Source organism: Primulina eburnea, chromosome 3 (assembly GCF_022965805.1).
Source record: "Primulina eburnea isolate SZY01 chromosome 3, ASM2296580v1, whole genome shotgun sequence".
NCBI classification, from domain to species: domain Eukaryota; kingdom Viridiplantae; phylum Streptophyta; class Magnoliopsida; order Lamiales; family Gesneriaceae; genus Primulina; species Primulina eburnea.
The window spans coordinates 52,152,033-52,171,242 of NC_133103.1; the positions used below are offsets into that span (position 1 = coordinate 52,152,033).

The 19,210-nt window shown below is 36.6% G+C and overlaps 2 protein-coding genes across 2 annotated transcripts; one reads left to right on the forward strand and one right to left on the reverse strand.

Moving 5' to 3' along the window:
- Window positions 1–6,852: 6,852 nt before the first annotated feature.
- On the reverse strand, window positions 6,853–7,853 carry LOC140828569 (early light-induced protein 1, chloroplastic-like). The gene is made up of 3 exons (XM_073191508.1): window positions 7,626–7,853; window positions 7,412–7,504; window positions 6,853–7,290 (listed from the first exon to the last, which is right to left on the reverse strand). Exons 1-3 carry the CDS (start codon window positions 7,770–7,772, stop codon window positions 6,940–6,942), a joined length of 591 nt encoding a protein of 196 aa, XP_073047609.1. The 5' UTR covers window positions 7,773–7,853; the 3' UTR covers window positions 6,853–6,939.
- An 8,417-nt stretch (window positions 7,854–16,270) lies between these two features.
- LOC140827470 (uncharacterized) lies at window positions 16,271–18,271 on the forward strand. The gene is made up of 2 exons (XM_073190145.1): window positions 16,271–16,642; window positions 18,224–18,271. The coding sequence occupies exons 1-2, from the start codon at window positions 16,271–16,273 to the stop codon at window positions 18,269–18,271; spliced, it is 420 nt and encodes a 139-aa protein (XP_073046246.1).
- The last annotated feature ends 939 nt before the right edge of the window (window positions 18,272–19,210 follow it).

Here is a 19,210-nt window from a genome sequence, read left to right on the forward strand (position 1 = left end):
CATTAACACTAATTTTCTCATGATGTCTTTTCTATGGGTGCTTCGTGATATACTCTTGAAATGAGTTATTGAAGTAACTATCTCGATTATTTTCAAAACCACAGCCGCAACCACGACCACGACCACTTCCATGTCCACGACAATCACGACCATGATCTCGACCAAAACCTTGTGTCTGAATTTGATTTTGGTTTCAATGAAAAAATTCATTTTTACTTACAATATTTATTTTGGAAATGTTGTTGATCCAGTGGGTCGGAACTGATAATTTCTCATTAGCAGCTCGTTGTCCTTTTCCGCCACAAGAAGATATGCGATAAGTTCAGAATATCTCGCAAATCCACGCACTTTATATTGTTGCTGTAGAGTTATATTTGATTCGTGAAAAGTGGAAAATGTTTTCTCAAGCATTTCCGATTCCGTAACCTCAAAATTTTAATTGCGAAATTATTTGATACGTCACCGAATTGTAATCACTGACTTTCTTAAAATCTTGGAATCTTAACGTATTCCATTCATCAAGGGTGGTCGGAAGTATAACTTCCTTTATATTTTCAAATCTTTCTTTTAATCATTTCCACAGTCATGAGATCTTTTTCGATGAGGTATTCACATTTTTAAACCTTCGTCAAGATGTCGACGCAAAAATATTATAGCTTTTGCTTTTTATTTTGATGAAGATATACAATTTTTTTTGATGGTTTCGCTTAGACTCAATGACTAAAGATTCATTTCTACATCGAGAGTCCATGACATATAATTTTTTCTCGTAATATAATGTCGAGCGCAACAAATGGTACTACAAAAATAACAATGCATTTTATTAGTTAATTTGTAAATTTATTAAAATGACAATATAAAGTAACATATAAATTATTAGTACAAACATTTTTAAAAATAAAAATCGTGAAGCGGATATTCTCCGATAAATACAAGACTAGGGGTGGGTACAGTACGGTATACCGTACCGAATTACGGTACCGTATACCGTACCGAAAATATCGATATGAAATTTTTTCATACCGATACCGATATCGATACCAAAAATTCGGTATACCGCATGAGCGATATACCGAATTTTCGGTATGAAAAAAACTCATACCGGTACCGTACCGACACCGAAAATTTTGTCGGTATACCGAAAAAATGTCGATATACCGAAAATATATTTTCGGTATACCGAACTTAAATTTTTAAAAAAATAATAAAAAATTATTTTCGGTATTTCGGTATATACCGAAATACCGAAAAAAAAATATTTCATACCGATACCGAACCGAAATTTTCGGTATACCGATTTTTTTGGTAAGTTCGGTATTTTTTTCGGCACGGTTTTTCGGTATTTCGGCATTTCGGTATTTTTTCCCACCCCTATACAAGACTAGTGAGTATAATAACCAAAATAATTATACAAAAATAACCTTGAAAGAACCATCTTCTTCTTCTTCGAAAATCTTGATGAAGAAATTTTTTAGGGAGGAAGAATAATTTTGAAGTGATTGAATATGTTTGTGAAGTTATATTTATAGGGTAAAAACTAGTCGTTCATGACCGTTACAAAATCTTAAAAAATTATATGTACATATATGTAAATTTTATGATAATAATATGATATATGTAATATTAATAATTTTTAAATAATTATGTATATCATATCACAATATGAGTGGACCTCATGTGAGACCATCTCACGGATCTTAATCTGTGAGACGGGTCAACCCTATCCATATTCACAACAAAAAGTAATACTCTTAGCATAAAAAGTAATACTTTTTCATTGATAACCCAAATAAGTGATCTATCTCACAAATACGACCCGTGAGACCGTCTCATACAAGTTTTTGCCTCACAATATTATAATGAGGTGTCATGAACTCCTTTTATATAATACTGTGGCATTATACAAATATATATAATTATTATATGACACAAAATAAATGTATAAACAATGAAATAATCACTTCACGTTATTATAACGAGGTGTCATAGACTTCTTTTATATAATAACATGATATTATTCAAATATATATACATATTGTAGCGTCTCACTCATTTTTAAAATTCTACTGGACATTTTTTTTTTCTAGAATAAAAGCTAAAAGTTCGCATTTTCGAAATAACATTTAAAAATTATCTTAAATATTAGACAATAAAAATAGCGCAGTTTAAAATAATCAAACTCATTCAAAATCATACGTAAGCATAAACGAGTAAAAATCTTAAATTCATCATCGTAAGAAAATGTTCATCTCATCTCAATTTCATAAATCATAATGCGGAAAACATGTGGTCCTCGGGTCGTGTCGCCCACCAGGTGTGCTGACTCAGAGTCCAACACCTCCAGTCTCCTCAACATCGAACTCACCTGCATCACACACGCCTAGTGAGTCTAAAGACTCAACACACCTGCACCGTTAATAACAAATACATATACATAGCACACAGCAGTGAAAAATACCATACTCAACATACCTTTCATGAACTTTAAAAACGTAACATAAACGTGTCGTGTAAAATCATGACGTGTCAAAACAACTCATCGTTCATCATCATTCATCGTTTATCGTTCATCATCATTCATCGTTTATCATTTATCGTTCATCGTTCATCATTCATCGTTCATCATTCATCATTCATTTATCGTTCATCATTCGTCGTTCATCATTCATCATTGGTGAATTCAGTTCATTAGAGGTGACTATCGTACATCATCATCATTTACGATGGATCCATCATACATAAAACCGCGGTACCGGACGACTGTCGGACATCAGTGACAGGATTACCTATCCACTGTGCCTAGGCCTCATCATCATCATTATCATTTACATATACATCTTAACATTTACATATATTTCGATAGCCACAACTAATTCCCATCATTCAAAACATCATCATTTACATCACTTATAAAAATCGTGCACCAATGCAATTTTTCTTTAAATTCAAGCATGCAACGTATATTTTCATAAAATCTTAAAAATCGTGAATCATGATGCATGAATATTTAAAATATCATAAATTTGTGCTCAGGGTGCTGCCATAACCAAAATCTCACCCGGGTGCAAAATGACCATTTTGTCCCTGGAAACCCAAAAATTATCGTTTTGCTCATAGACGTAAAATTTCACTTCTTGACATTTTCTTAATTCCATTAACTCTAACACATCCCAAATAATTATTTAAGCTTACAAGAACTTTCCCATATTTTTATTTGGCTTAAATCTATGACTTTTAAATTAATCTTTAAATATAACCTATTAATGCGTTTAATTCCGAATTAAACCAAACCTTAGCATAAAATTCCCAAATTAAAAACTTAGACTTCTAATAATTATTTGAGCTTAAATATAATTTCCAATAATTTTATTAAGCTTAAATATAGACGTTTCCATTAATCCTTTAATTAACGTTTCGTGCGACGATTAAATCCCGGAAAAATGTTATGGAAACCCAAAAATTATCGTTTTAACCCCGAACCTCTAAAATTGACCCGAAACTTACCAAACACCTTAAAATATCCCAAAATATTTTTTTTTAAAGTATCCCTAGACGTAAACCTGAGCCAAAATCAGAACTTAACCGACTCGTTTTAAAACTTGGACCGCGGTCCCGATTTTAACCCGAATCGACTCGAAACTCAACCGAAATTTTCCCAACTTTTTATCCTCTCTTAAAAACACTATAAAGGTCCAAAAATATAAATCTCAGCCCTTAAACCTTCGGTTGCTAGTTCCAGAACCTACAAAATTCTCGGCCACCACCCCTTTGGTGCAATCAATAAACTACCCATGGCTCCTACCCTTGCACATTCGGTCCCTCCTTAAACCAACACCTGTCCAGCCTTTAAGACTCATCATTAGGGCCCTAATGACCCTTATAAACCAAGCCAAACACAAGTGAAAAGGGCGGGCTGTATAGATTAACGTAGGAACCGACCGAAACCATCGCACCTTCTCCCGATCACGCTATAACTCCAAGGACCGAGCTTCTCCCTCGTCCAAATGCTTATGGTCCACACCTAGTATCCTACCAGACATTACAAAGACTGAGACATGGCTGGGTTCGAGCCCATGCACAGCCCCAGCCCTTGCCCGACAGCATTCGAACCAACCCAAGCCCCAAACACTCGATCTCTCCTCCTATAGCAACGTCGAACCATTTTCCTTCCAAGACTTCATCACGACACCACCATCTTACTCAGGAGAGTCCTAAGCCGCAGCCCCTTGCACTTTATACAGAAAAAACGTGAGTGTCATTTAAAAGAGTGCATGGTATGAACAACACCCGTAAATCCTTCATGATAATGATCAGATCGAGAATTCTATGCAACCAAACACACAAATCAGCAAATATTTAACATGTATGATGCAGAATAAAAGATACATGCGTGCCTTGATGATATTTGCGCGAGAAGATCGAAGAACGAGCGTCGGGAAGTTGCCGGGGAATTTATTCTGCAAGAACAAAGAGATGGCCGATGCTACCTTGGAGTGTGGCTGCTGAAACCGAGAGTATGAAGAGTGAAAGGGGAGGTGTCGGCTGATAGGTGTTTTAGGATTAGGTTAAGAGGGTGATTAAGGGTTATTTAAATAGTAATTTAGTAAATAATGGGCCCTAAATTGCCAATTAAAAGTTTAAAAATAGTTTTAAGCCCAATATGCTTAAAAGTAGGCCCATTAAATCCAAACGCACTCCCGAAAAATATTTTTAGTTGGAAAGTTCTTGAAAATATTAGCCGCACCATTAAAAGTCTCCCGATTCGATAAAATTTGCGTATCGTAAAAAATAAAGTCATGCGGGTAAAATACCCAGTAAAATCCCATTATTTGAAAATTCCACTTAAAACACCATATATTAATTTATAAAAATTAATCATGTATTAAAATAATTTTCCTGAAAATTTTCCGATCTCCGATCCTCGTCCGAACGTGAAATGCACCTAGAAACCCTAATGCGTGAACTTTTAAAATTTCATGAATTAAATCTTATCATTCAATAATAATGCATAAAAATAATTAAACACAATTTAATAAAATAAACATACATTTTATGCTTTAAAAGAATTTAATAAAATACCAAAGAAATTTAATAATTTGCATGCATGTGGTTCACGTGGACTTTCCGGCTTTCGGGACGTTACACATATACAATAAATAAACAGTAACATAATAAAATTATATAAGCAATGTAATAATATAATCACATCACGTTATTATAATGAGGTATCATAGACTCCTTTTATATAATAACATAATATTATATATTAAACATATACACAATAAAAATAAATAAATAATAAATTAAATATTCTCACTTTTGAATATTATTACCTTTTTCTTGTGTTTTGGAGCATGAAAAAATATGAAAAACCGAACCTTCGAGTATCGTGCTGATAACGTGTTAATTTATGGTAAAAAGTAAAAATTTAAACTCACGAAATGTATTAAAATACAAATATATATAAAATTTCTTTGAAAATAATCCAAAAATAAATAAATAATTATATACATCATCACATACTAATTTTCAATATTTACAACTCTTATTTTCAACATACAACTTCTTATTTTCAACCGTCAACATTTTTATTTTCAACATCCTTATCGTTAGTTGCAAGGAATATATAGGTTCATGATATTCGTAACAGAACCAAATGAATAGTTAATATTAGTAATGTGATACTGGAATGTTTATGCATGTATCGATCCATTTATTAAGATTGAATGCATATATACTAATGACCCGATATAATTAAAGGATCATGTTGGTTATTTCATATATAACTCTTTGTCTACAAACCTCATCGAGGACGCTATTTTTACATCTACGGCAAAAACTTGTGTGAGACGATCTCACGGGTCATATTTGTGAGACGGATCTCTTATTTGAATCATCAATGAAAAAATATTACTTTTTATGCTAAAAGTACTATTTTTTATTGTGAAAATGGGTAGGGTTGACCTGTCTCACGGATTATGACCCGTGAGACGGTCTCATATGAGACCCACTCTACATCTATTTGACGTGTATTAACATCAAAATGGGCCATTAATGCCATGTTTATAAAAAATAATATTTCTTAGATACATGAGAAAACGTCTCCATATAATCGGCTCCCGCACTTTTGAGTGTGTCCTTTGACAACAAATATAGCCTTTTTATAGTTCAATAATATTGTCTTAGTGTGTCCTTTAAAAAAACTCTATTATTTTTCGTCGAATTCATCTCAACTTCGTATTATCAGAGCACAAGTTAGATTTCATGTTGACTTATGAAAAAGACTTAGGAGATGCAATTGATATTTTGTTCTAGTAAATTTTCTTAATATTGCATCAACACTTTATTACAAAACTGCCATTTTGTTCAATCAAATGCTCAATTTATCGTTGAGATACTATATAATAATAAGAGAAAATGGTAATTTTAGTTCTGTAAATTGAAATTTGTTTTGAATTTTCTGATAATTTAATATTTTATATTCATTTCAGTCTTTAATTTTTTCGTTTGAAACAACTTAATTCACAAACTATGGCTTATATTCACTCTAGATTACACATGCGATTATAATAAAGTCCATATTATATATATTAAAATTTATCTAAACAACGATAATATTTTCCTTTTTATTTTGAAAAATTAGGTGTCGTTTTAGCTTATTTTTCTTTTTTGTTTTAATTTACATTTAATTTAATGTGTATAATATGGATTTGTTCCTGCTACATAATCTATGATGATACATAATCTATCCAAAACAATATTAGATGATTTACTGGTTTATATCTCATAAAATGTTTAAAAATTAAAATTTTAATTTTTACTTAATAATAAATAATAATGTAAAACTAATAATAATATAAAAACAAACTCTTAAATATATATATTCATCACAAACTATTTCAACATAATTACATAAATCTTCGAGCCAAACATATCTATTTACACAAGAGGTCCGCCCTTCAAATACTCGGTATATGCCAATGCCACCAGCCCGACCATGGCAAGCCTCCCATTCCATAGCTCTGCGTCGGATGACATCAATCCTCCCGGTTTCGATGTCGCATTCGCGCTCACCCCTTTAAAAAGCGGGACAAGAGATGCCACGGAGAAAAGAATAGTCGTACCGATGAACCACTTGAAACCCCCACTTTGTATTTGTGTGAAAATGTCCTGTCCTCGGGTTAGTTCCACCGCAATGGCTGTCACAAATCCGAGCATGGCTAGACGGCCGTTGATCCTCTCTGCGGCAGGCCCGTCGAAGGCCATGATGTCTGTAGCCTTAGTGCTCTCCTGCAAGAATAGTTTTAGCTCGCAAGTGATCAGCAATATATATATATATATATATATAACAAATTTATCATAAAAACACTTGTAATAACAGTACTGAAACATTATTTTGATCTGAAATTACCTCAGGTTGCGGTCGTGGAGGAGGAGTGGAGAACACCTGTGGTGGAACTGGAATTGCTGCTTTTTCTTTCTCCTCAACAACATCACCACCATCCTGTTGAATCGATAATTAAACTCAAATATTTCATATTCAATCAAATCTTACAAGTATCAAAATATATGACCTTCATATATATTACACTGACTTAAAATTTAGAGTTTAACATTTTACTCACCTCTACATTGCTTCGAACTCTGAACTTCAAATCTCTCTTGAAGTGTGGCACGCTTCTCAAAGGAACAAACTGGCTCAGACCAACAACTGATCTTGAACTCAAACCAGCTCCACAGATCACTTGCATTCCAGTTGCAGCAGCTGCCATATTGAGTGTTTGTGTGATATAAGACACTTCGAATTGGTTTGTTTGTTTCAAGAAAGTAAAGGTTATAATTTCGTAATCAAGATTCGTACTTAGTTTGAATGTAGGGAAGTAGAGCAAGGGGTCTCATTTATTTATAGTTGCATGGGGCAGACCAAATTGTGGCCACTATTTAGGACACGTAAAATGGGTACAATTGGTACAACATTGTATGTAACATGGATTCACGAGGCACCGCACAGCTAGCGTATGTATTTACTCAGATTCATGCCTACCGTACACATTTCTCTACGTGCCTGTCTTTTGTACATTAGGTATCACGAGAAGCAAATCGTGTTACTTTTAGGCACGCCTTTCAAAAATCTTACTCGGAATGTGCAATTTTTTTGTTTTTTTCCTAATAAATGGAATCAATTGCCGACTCTGACTCGTATGTTTAAAGTCGCGTTTGGTTGATACGTTACACGTGTAGATACATCATTCATATATTTTTTTAAAAAAATATTTAGTTTTGAGATATTAATTATTATGGGACAATATATCACAAACGGATTGGGGCCTTTTCCACTAAATTCAATTTCATTCTCAGTCAGGAACATAATTAAACATATGATATATTTTTATTGTTTAAAAGATAACAAAATTGCCGAATCTACTCAAAAGCTGACATATTATGAGAAACAATCGTTCTACTAAAAAATATTTAGTAGAATATTGCAATTACAAAAAAAAATTATAATTTTGATTTATACATTTTTCTCTTTGTAAATTTTGATTTTCGTATTGCTAAATCTTATTTATATTCAGTTAATTTTTTAATATGACGCTAACGTGGCATGTATGAGCAAAACCAGAATTTTACATAGGGAGTGCTTAAGTTTATCGGTAAAAAAAGTAAATGGAACAAGAGATCCCCTATATTATTTTAATACGTAAGTCAAATAATTTGTGTGTGTGTGTGATTTTTTTTAAAAAAATTGGTGTACCACTCTTTCTTATAATTGAGAGAAAAAACAAAATTTTATTATGTCAGTGTTCTCTAAATCTAATTTAAAAATTGGATTATATTTAAGTGATTAAAGTTTTTTTTTGAAGAATAGTTGAAAAAAAAAAACATATTTATTGGATAATTTTTTTGGATTTTTTGCAATAATCAAATAGTTCTTGTTGTGTTTAGGAACTCTAGCAATATTGATTTTGATGATAATAAAATTTTTATTGTGTTTTTAGCATATTTACTCAAGTATAAAGTAACTAACTCAATATGTTAACTGAAATTCGAATTTAGCCAAACTAAAAATATGGTAAGCTAGAGTATTTCGACGAAATCTCAAAAATCGGTGACGCAAATGACCAGCCGCCAAAAAAATTGAACATAAAAAATTTAGAATAAGTCGTATTTCGCGTCAGTTGGGCTAAATAGGATGTTATTTAGAAAAACTGATGGTTGCAAGATCAAACTGATTACAACGAAAACAACAGTCTGTTGGGCATCAGCAGTTGCGATTTTTTGATCAGCCAAATCAGCCCAGTTACCAAATGAAACGATTCAGTATGGATTACGAAGCTAATACAATGATCTACAAATCATATTCACAAGTCGAAGTTTGAATAAGAGTTTAAGATGTTGATAAATGAAGATTGTGAGAACCCGAATTTCCAGCAAAAGCATTTCAGTAAGCAATGCAAAATTTCCAGCAGAAGATAATATTCAGAAGCTGGTACTTTTCCAGCAGACATGTATTTTCCAGCAGCAGCAGTAGAAGAAGAACGAAAAATCAGCAGCAGCAGAAGAGCGAGAAAGAAGCAGCAGTCAGTTACTGATTCAGCTCAGACTTGTAACTGAAGCATTAACATGGAATAAAGGCTGTTAATGTCAGATTATGGCCATTAATTGGAAACGTAACAGTCAGATTGTGGCCTATAAATAACACCCTCAAGTCTCTGAAATGAGTTACACAAGCTTTGAGATTATCACTTAAATTTCGAGTTAAGAAAGAGTGCCTTTGTCAAGCAGCAAAATCCAGTAGCGAGAACATCCAAATTCCAGTAGACTTCAACCGAAACTTTAAGCAAATTACGGTAAGTGGGCTTATATGTAAATATCTTGAAATCCGTTTGATAATTCTGTTTTAAAGTTCAGTTTCTGTATGATTTCTGATATATGATTTTGAAGCACTGAAACTCCCTAGTGAACTAATGGTAGGAATATATATTCTGAACATTTCTGAATTCTGATTCTGATTCTGATTCTGATTCTGGCCTCACCCCTTAGAGGAGAGAACATATAGGGGACTGATATCAGTTTAGCCATGAAATTCACTAACGTGCTCAGTGCTTACTAATTCTGAATTTTGTTCTGTAATTCTTGAATTCTGATTACTGTTCTGAAAACAAGAGTTCTCTGTATATTATTGTATTTGTGTTTCTGTTGAAAACGATTTCGAAAACTGGGAGTTATTCCCGCCCCTGCTTACTGAGTGACAATCATATCACTCACCCACCAAACCCATCTCAGATAAGAACGAGGAAGAGTTGATAGAAGAAGAGGAGCAACGTCAGTTTTGGGGCTGGTGATGAAGATCGTTGTTCTTAGTTCTGATTTATGTTTTATTTTCCGCTGCATATGTTCAGACAATGTAATTTTATGGTTTTACATTTCCGCTGTAAAACATTTGTCATTGAGTTGTAACAGACAATGATTATTATGAATAAAAGACGGGTTTCTGAAATTCTGTACTTCTGAGGCTTGTAGTTTTCGAATGAATATTTGAAAGCAACACCGGTGTCAACCAACCCCCGTCCCGGGGCATGATATTGAAGTGGTATCAGAGCAAACCAGGTTTCATAATCTGGGGAGGAGGAACTAGAAATAATGAGTTCTTATAGACTTCTGAGAATAAGTTCTGGAAGTTACTGTAATAAACTACTGAAAATTAACTACTGTAATAGACTACTGAAGTGATAGACTAACTACGTATAGTTAGGAAAATCAGTAGGAAAACAAATCAGAATACAGTAGAGCTCTAAGTATTTCAGCAGCATGTCTGAAATAACCAGCATGTCTGAAATGAGTAGGAAAAAAAAAAAAAAATTTCCCGTATATCAAATCCAGCACATAACAGAAAATCAGTAGACCCAACACCAGTAGACGAAAAGCAGTAGGATGAAACCAGAACCAGCAGAAGGAAACCAGTAGAACTGAATGCAGAAGACTGGGTCAGTAGACTCGGAATGCAGCAGACTGGTCCTAATAGTTCCGGAAAGCAGCAGACAATGCTGGAAAAACAGCAGACTGATTGCAGTAGCATCAGAAATGCAGTAGGCCTTGCTAATGGCATGGAAGTTGAGGTGTTTTTCGCACAAACTTCAAACGGCCATAACTTTTGATCCAGGAGGAATTTTTACTATTAAGAGTAGGCGTTGGAAAGCTCTCGACGAGGAGAACCTATCTAGAACTATTCATCGTTCTAGCACCACCGACAAAGCCCAAAATCCTTGTTTAAGATAGTGATATCATCATTTCCGTAAAATTTTCCAACTTTTCGAAACTTTGAGGAATTTTCATTTCCAATTGGCTTAATATTTTTGCACCAAACTTGGTACCATTCATGTTCTTGATGTGAAGGATTTTTAGTAAATTTTTCACGCAATTTTGAGACCGAACAATTTTGAGCTACTTTTTGCCATTGAATGTTATAGGCTTACTGATTTTATTCATTCCAGTACTCGTCTATAACTTAACCTGTATTTTTGGAGATCATTTCTGAACCTTTACCTCATGTTTTGGATGTAGGAGATGGCAGACCAGAATAACTACATTAAGAGTCTAGAGAGAAAGCTAGAAAAACTCAAGGAGAATAACTACTGCCTAGAGTTGGACAAAGACGAATTAGAGCGTCGAGTAGAACACTTGAGAAGTGATGTTCAACGTTATGCTCACTATCTGCATGAAGCAGAAGAGAGGAGTAGAAAGGCTCAAGAAGAGTTGGAGACCTCTCAAGAGACTGTTGCCGAATTCATAGAGTTACGTGACACCTTGATTGAGAAGATCCAAATTCTTAAGGATCAAAATCATCAACTCGTGCACCAGCACAATCAGTATACTGAGCAGACTGATGCTCAAATTCATGAGTTGCAGAGTACTGTTGAAGTTCTTGGCGACCAGAATGCAGTTCTGCATGGTCATATTGAACATCTACAAGCAGTAATAGCCAACCAAGAAGAACCTGAGGAGGATCCAGAAGAAGAAGAAGAAGTTGAAGAGGATCCTATGGATTTGGGATTAGGAGAAGTGATAGATTAGGGCATCAGTAGTCATTTTCTTTGTAGTAGCACTTGTTCTATTTGCATTTCTGTTTTCATTTTCGAAGTTCAGTTGTAATTGCACTTTCTTGGGAAATCAATAAAATTTCTTTCTATCAATTGATTTCATATTTAATTCTCGAGCAATTACTTAAACAATATGTTTCTTTCGTTTAAGTTCATATTCTGCCAAAACCTTAGAATTTTCATAATTGTAGGATATGGACAGAAGACCAGTGAGAAACAACCGCAATCCTCGTTACAACAACCGTAACAACAACCGAAATGATGCAGACGCACAACAACAGCAACAGCAGCCACCAGCAGTTGGCCTCAGTCAAGTGGACTTGATGGCTATAGCCACAATTGTGGCAACCACGCTACAAGGGTTAGTGAATCCTAATGCTAACCAGCCACCACCACCACCTCCAGCTCAGAACGGGACCAAGCAGCACTATGAGGCTCTCCGAAGAGCAAGAGTCCCAAACTTCGATGGAAGCTCCGATCCTGAGGTCGGACAAAATTGGATGAAGGAGGTCGAGAATCACCTTCGACTACTGGAGGTTCCACAAGCGATCAAGGTAGATGTGATTACACCTTTTCTTGTGGACAGAGCAGCCAAATGGTGGGAAGGAGTCTCACCAGCTATGCGAGGAACGGGACCTATCACATGGCAAAGGTTCCGAGAGGCATTTCTGAAGCAGTACTTCCCGACAGCAGTTCGAGTGCAGAAGCTGTCAGAGTTTGAAAGCTTGATGCAAGAACCAAACATGACAGTTGTGGAGTATTCATCCAAGTTCCACTCATTGGGAACTTACTCCCCAACCATTATGGGAGACGAAGCCTTGAAGATGCATCGCTTCAAGAAGGGATTGAACAGCCGTATTCAATCTGCTCTTGCCGTTATTGAGCCCAACAGTTTCGATGAATTGATGGGAGCCGCCATCAGGGCTGAAAACGATATTAAGAGGCGTGAAGGCGAGAACAAACTCAAACGCCCTCAGTCAAGCCAGTACCAATCGGGCCAACACTTCAAGAGGCCTAGGTTTCCAAGCAACCAATTCACCAGTGATCCAGCCAAAGGAACCACTTCTTCTCCATCAAGCAAAGAGGGAGTCAAGTGCCAAAAATGTGGATTCACTCACACTGGTGAATGCCGTAAGAATTCGGGAGCTTGTTTCCGTTGTGGAAAGATGGGTCATCGCATTGCTCAATGCCCTTTTCCAGATCCGAGGAATGGTCCAGTAGGCGGAGCAACTCCAAATAAGCCTAAGGAGAACAAGCCCAATGCGCGAGTCTATGCCATCACTCAAGAAGAGGCTGACAACTCAAATGATGTCGTAGCTGGTACCATTCTAATCAATAATATACCTGCTTATGTGTTATTTGATTGTGGTGCTACGCATTCATTCATATCTAAGAGATTTGCCAAGAAGTTAGGAGCTAAGCCTGATAACTTAGAAGAACCATATAGAGTAGCAACTCCCGCTAATCGAATTTTAGAAACTCGCACTCTATATCGGGATATTGGTGTTCTCATAGATAATCAGAGTTTCAAGGCAGACTTAATTCAACTAAACATGGTGGAATTCGACGCAATCCTTTGAATGGATTGGTTAGCCAAGAATCATGCTTTAGTAGACTGTCACGGAAAGACGGTAACTATCCAAGCTCCACACCAAGAGAAACTTTTATTTCATGGCAAGACCAAAGAACGAAAGACTCTTCTTTCTGCTTCTCAAACTTTGAAAGCCATGAAAAGTGGAGAAGAAGTTTACCTAGCTATGTTAAGCGAGGTAAAGAGAAAGACCACACTTACACTAGAAGAGATTCCAGTAGTACAAGAATTCCCTGATGTCTTTCCGGAAGAACTCCCCGGCAAACTTCCCGACCGCGAAGTGGAATTTGAGATTAATTTAGTGCCCAATGCTGCACCAATCTCAAAAGCACCGTATCGAATGGCTCCAGCAGAATTGAAAGAACTCAAAGAGCAACTTCAAGAGTTGTTGGACAAGAAGCAGATCCGACCAAGCGCATCTCCGTGGGGAGCTCCTGTCCTATTTGTAAAGAAGAAGGACGGAAGTATGAGGATGTGTATCGATTACAGAGAACTGAACAAGATCACAATACAAAACAAGTATCCGCTTCCAAGGATAGATGACTTGTTTGACCAACTCAAAGGAGCTTCAGTCTTTTCCAAGCTCGACTTAAGGTCAGGCTATCACCAACTCAAGGTCAAGACAGACGACATTCCGAAGACAGCCTTCAGAACAAGGTATGGACACTATGAGTTCACAGTGATGCCGTTTGGATTAACAAACGCTCCGGCAGTATTCATGGATCTCATGAACAGAGTGTTTAAACCATTTCTAGACAAGTTTGTTGTGGTATTCATCGACGATATTCTAGTATATTCGTCAAGTGAAGAAGACCACAAAGAACATCTTCATTTCACCCTACAGAAGTTGAGAGAAAAGGAACTATACGCCAAGTTCAAGAAATGCGAATTCTGGCTAGAGAGTGTCGCATTCTTGGGACACATAATATCAGCAGCAGGAGTATCTGTGGACCCTAAGAAAGTGGAGGCAATTTCGGATTGGCCTAGACCAAAGAATGTGACAGAGGTACGAAGCTTCTTGGGACTAGCAGGCTATTACCGAAAATTTGTTGAAGGATTTTCCTCAATAGCCATACCTCTCACCAAGCTCACACAGAAGAACTCTAAGTTTCAATGGAGTGAAAAATGTGAGCAAAGCTTCGAGACTTTGAAGAAGAAGCTTACATCCACGCCAGTGCTAGTATTACCTATGGAAGGTAAGGACTACACCGTCTATAGTGATGCATCCAAAGAAGGTTTAGGATGTGTACTCATGCAAGAGGGAAGGGTGATTGCATACGCGTCAAGACAGTTGAAGCCGTATGAACAGAATTACCCAACACATGACCTTGAATTAGCTGCAGTGGTGTTCGCACTAAAGATTTGGAGACACTATCTTTATGGAGCCAAGTGTGAGATTTTCACCGATCACCAAAGTCTCAAATATTTGTTCACTCAAAAGGAACTAAATATGAGACAAAGACGATGGATCGAACTCATGAAGGATTACGACTTGACAATAAGCTACCATCCAGGCAAAGCCAACAAAGTAGCAGATGCTTTAAGTCGAAAGAATATGAGTAAGGTGATCCTGGCATCACTTTCAGCACAACCATGTCTTCGAGAGACAATCAAGATGAGTCAAGATAGAGACCCCGCTTTGGTGAAACTAAAAGAGCAAGTTAAAGAAGGGAAATCACCAGATTTCGAGACGGATAACAAAGGAACCTTGTGGATGAAAGGACGATTGTGCGTACCAGACATCGATAATCTTCGACAAGAAGTAATGTCTGAGGCACATAAGTCGAAATTTTCAGTCCATCCGGGCAGTACCAAGATGTACAGAGATTTGAAGAAAAATTTTTGGTGGAGTGGAATGAAGAAAGACGTGGCACTATTTGTTTCCAAGTGTCACGTGTGCCAGCAAGTCAAGGCAGAGCACCAAAGACCTGGTGGACTTCTTCAACCATTAGAAATCCCGGAATGGAAATGGGAACATATTTCCATGGATTTTGTAGTTGGTTTACCAAAGTCGAGACAAAGTCATGACGGAATATGGGTAATCGTGGATAGACTCGCAAAATCTGCACATTTCTTACCTGTCCGCATGAATTATAGTTTGGACAAGCTAGCCACATTGTACCTGAATGAGATCGTACGATTGCATGGAGTTCCAGCTAGCATACTGTCGGACAGAGATCCGAGGTTTACATCCCGCTTTTGGAAGAGCTTTCAACAAGCTATGGGGACCAAAATTACTCTTAGCACGGCCTATCATCCTCAGACCGATGGCCAAACAGAGCGGACAATTCAAACTCTAGAAGATATGCTGAGAGCATGTGCCTTGGACTTCAGTGGTAATTGGAGCGAACATCTGCCCTTAATTGAGTTCGCATACAACAATAGTTATCACAGCAGCATTGGAATGGCACCATACGAAGCTTTGTATGGACGAAAATGTCGATCACCACTGTATTGGGATGAAGTAGGGGAAAAATCCATCGTCGGACCCGAACTGATCCAAGAAACAGTGGATAAAGTTGCTGTGATCAAGGAGAGACTAAAATCTGCACAAGATCGACAGAAAAGCTGGGCGGACATGAAAAGAAGGCCCGTGGAATTTGAAGCTGGAGAGAAGGCATATGTGAAAGTGTCACCCATTAAGGGTGTAATCCGATTCAACAAGGCTGGGAAACTAAATCCCAGATACGTCGGACCATTTGAAATTCTTGAGAAAGTGGGAACACTTGCTTATAGATTAGCACTTCCACCCGACATGTCAAGAATTCACAATGTATTCCATGTATCGCAGCTGAGGAGATATATTCCTGATCCAAGTCATATACTGGAAGCTGGACCACTTCTGGTTGAGAGCAATCTAAATGAAGAGCTGAAGTATGAAGAAATTCCGATTCGAATTGTGGATAGCAAAGACCAAGTACTGAGGCGACGAACTATTCCATATGTCAAGGTACAATGGTCCAATCACACCGAAAGAGAAGCTACTTGGGAGTTGGAAGAAAAGATGCGAGAACAATACCCTTATCTCTTTGAAGATCAAGTATAGCCAAGTTTCGAGGTCGAAACTTTTCATAAGGAGGGAGGGATGTGAGAACCCGAATTTCCAGCAAAAGCATTTCAGTAAGCAATGCAAAATTTCCAGCAGAAGATAATATTCAGAAGCTGGTACTTTTCCAGCAGACATGTATTTTCCAGCAGCAGCAGTAGAAGAAGAACGAAAAATCAGCAGCAGCAGAAGAGCGAGAAAGAAGCAGCAGTCAGTTACTGATTCAGCTCAGACTTGTAACTGAAGCATTAACATAGAATAAAGGCTGTTAATGTCAGATTATGGCCATTAATTGGAAACGTAACAGTCAGATTGTGGCCTATAAATAACACCCTCAAGTCTCTGAAATGAGTTACACAAGCTTTGAGATTATCACTTAAATTTCGAGTTAAGAAAGAGTGCCTTTGTCAAGCAGCAAAATCCAGTAGCGAGAACAGCCAAATTCCAGTAGACTTCAATCGAAACTTTAAGCAAATTACGGTAAGTGGGCTTATATGTAAATATCTTGAAATCCGTTTGATAATTCTGTTTTAAAGTTCAGTTTCTGTATGATTTCTGATATATGATTTTGAAGCACTGAAACTCCCTAGTGAACTAATGGTAGGAATATATATTCTGAACATTTCTGAATTCTGATTCTGATTCTGATTCTGGCCTCACCCCTTAGAGGAGAGAACATATAGGGGACTGATATCAGTTTAGCCATGAAATTCACTAACGTGCTCAGTGCTTACTAATTCTGAATTTTGTTCTGTAATTCTTGAATTCTGATTACTGTTCTGAAAACAAGAGTTCTCTGTATATTATTGTATTTGTGTTTCTGTTGAAAACGATTTCGAAAACTGGGAGTTATTCCCGCCCCTGCTTACTGAGTGACAATCATATCACTCACCCACCAAACCCATCTCAGATAAGAACGAGGAAGAGTTGATAGAAGAAGAGGAGCAACGTCAGTTTTGGGGCTGGTGATGAAGATCGTTGTTCTTAGTTCTGATTTATGTTTTATTTTCCGCTGCATATGTTCAGACAATGTAATTTTATGGTTTTACATTTCCGCTGTAAAACATTTGTCATTGAGTTGTAACAGACAATGATTATTATGAATAAAAGACGGGTTTCTGAAATTCTGTACTTCTGAGGCTTGTTGTTTTCGAATGAATATTTGAGAGCAACGCCGGTGTCAACCAACCCCCGTCCCGAGGCGTGACAAAGATGAATCTACTAGTTTTGCACAAGATGAAATCAGACCTAATCGGTTTGGTTGATTCTAGCCGACGAGCCGAACTGAATGAGCTGTCTAGCTGATGAGCCAAACTGACAGCGTACATTAGAATCAGTCAGGCTGGGGAAAGCTTCTAGTAAGGCGGAAATGACTGTTTAATATCAGAAACTATCCAGAATCTTTCCAAACAATCACGTTTTTCTGTATAACGTATATATCATTCTTGAATCCTATTAATACAATAACTTGAATATCAAATACAGGTGTTGAAAGTGGATTCAAATCATGAGCATCCTAAAAGAAGAAACTAGTTGGGATGAGAGCAAACCCAAGTGTGATACATTCGATATATACATCTAATGTAAAAATTCTCACACACAATCATTCGCACATATACATGAAAGTTGAATTTCAAAGTTTAGATGAATGAGTCTTTATACAAAGACATTAATGATTGTATTTGTAATCTTGATATAAAAGACGTTAAAGATTATGCGAATTGTGAGGTACAGCCTATAATCGAGAGTGTACTAGGAATTTTTATTAGGCAAGCGATAAGTCCTAAGTTGAAAGTATTTGTACAAATTAAAGAGTTGTATAAATTAAAATATAAAAAATATATATAAAAAAATTATATAGCCCATATTAGGGATGAAAATGAGCTGAGCCGAGCCGAACAGTATCAGGCTCGGGCTCGGCTCGTTCAACTATTTTCTTGGCTCGGGCTCGGCTCGGGCTCGGCTCGAGCTTTTGGTTTCAAGCTCGGGCTCGGCTCGTTCGGAAGTTATGAAGCTCGGGCTTGGTTCGAGCTCGGCTCGAACATTTAGCGACGGCTTTTTGAAAGACCGTCGCTGAATAAATCAGCGACGGTTTTTAAGCGACACACCGTCGCTGATTAAATCGGCGACGGTATTTAAGCGACAAACCGTCGCTGATTAAATCAGCGACCGTTTTTAATGACAAACCGTCGCTAAATGTTCAGCATAGTTTAGTTTGCTTTGTTAATCTGCGCGGTTCATCTTATTACTTCAGCATGAAATTATTTTTCTTATTTTTTTACTTCGTCAACATTGATATACCGAAGTAAAATATAATAAAAAAATATAGTGAAGCCCGTGTTTTTAAACATCCGATGTAAAATATATTATTTTACTTCGCTTGTGTTATTACTGAAGTTATTGGTAATGTATTACTTCGTAATTTATTATTGCCGAAGTAAAGCCTGCCGAAATAAAATCCGATTTTTCTAC

What these genes read in the sequence shown, in the direction of transcription:
- LOC140828569 (XM_073191508.1), bottom strand. Translation starts at nt 7,772, where the DNA reads ATGGCAGCTGCTGCAACTGGAATGCAAGTGATCTGTGGAGCTGGTTTG. An exon ending in GAGTTCGAAGCAATGTAGAG is followed by an intron (nt 7,505 to 7,625) that starts GTGAGTAAAATG and finishes TCGATTCAACAG; the next exon opens with GATGGTGGTGATGTTGTTGA. An exon ending in CTCCACGACCGCAACCTGAG is followed by an intron (nt 7,291 to 7,411) that starts GTAATTTCAGAT and finishes CTATTCTTGCAG; the next exon opens with GAGAGCACTAAGGCTACAGA.
- LOC140827470 (XM_073190145.1), top strand. Translation starts at nt 16,271, where the DNA reads ATGAAAAGAAGGCCCGTGGAATTTGAAGCTGGAGAGAAGGCATATGTG. An exon ending in GAACTATTCCATATGTCAAG is followed by an intron (nt 16,643 to 18,223) that starts GTACAATGGTCC and finishes TATCAAATACAG; the next exon opens with GTGTTGAAAGTGGATTCAAA.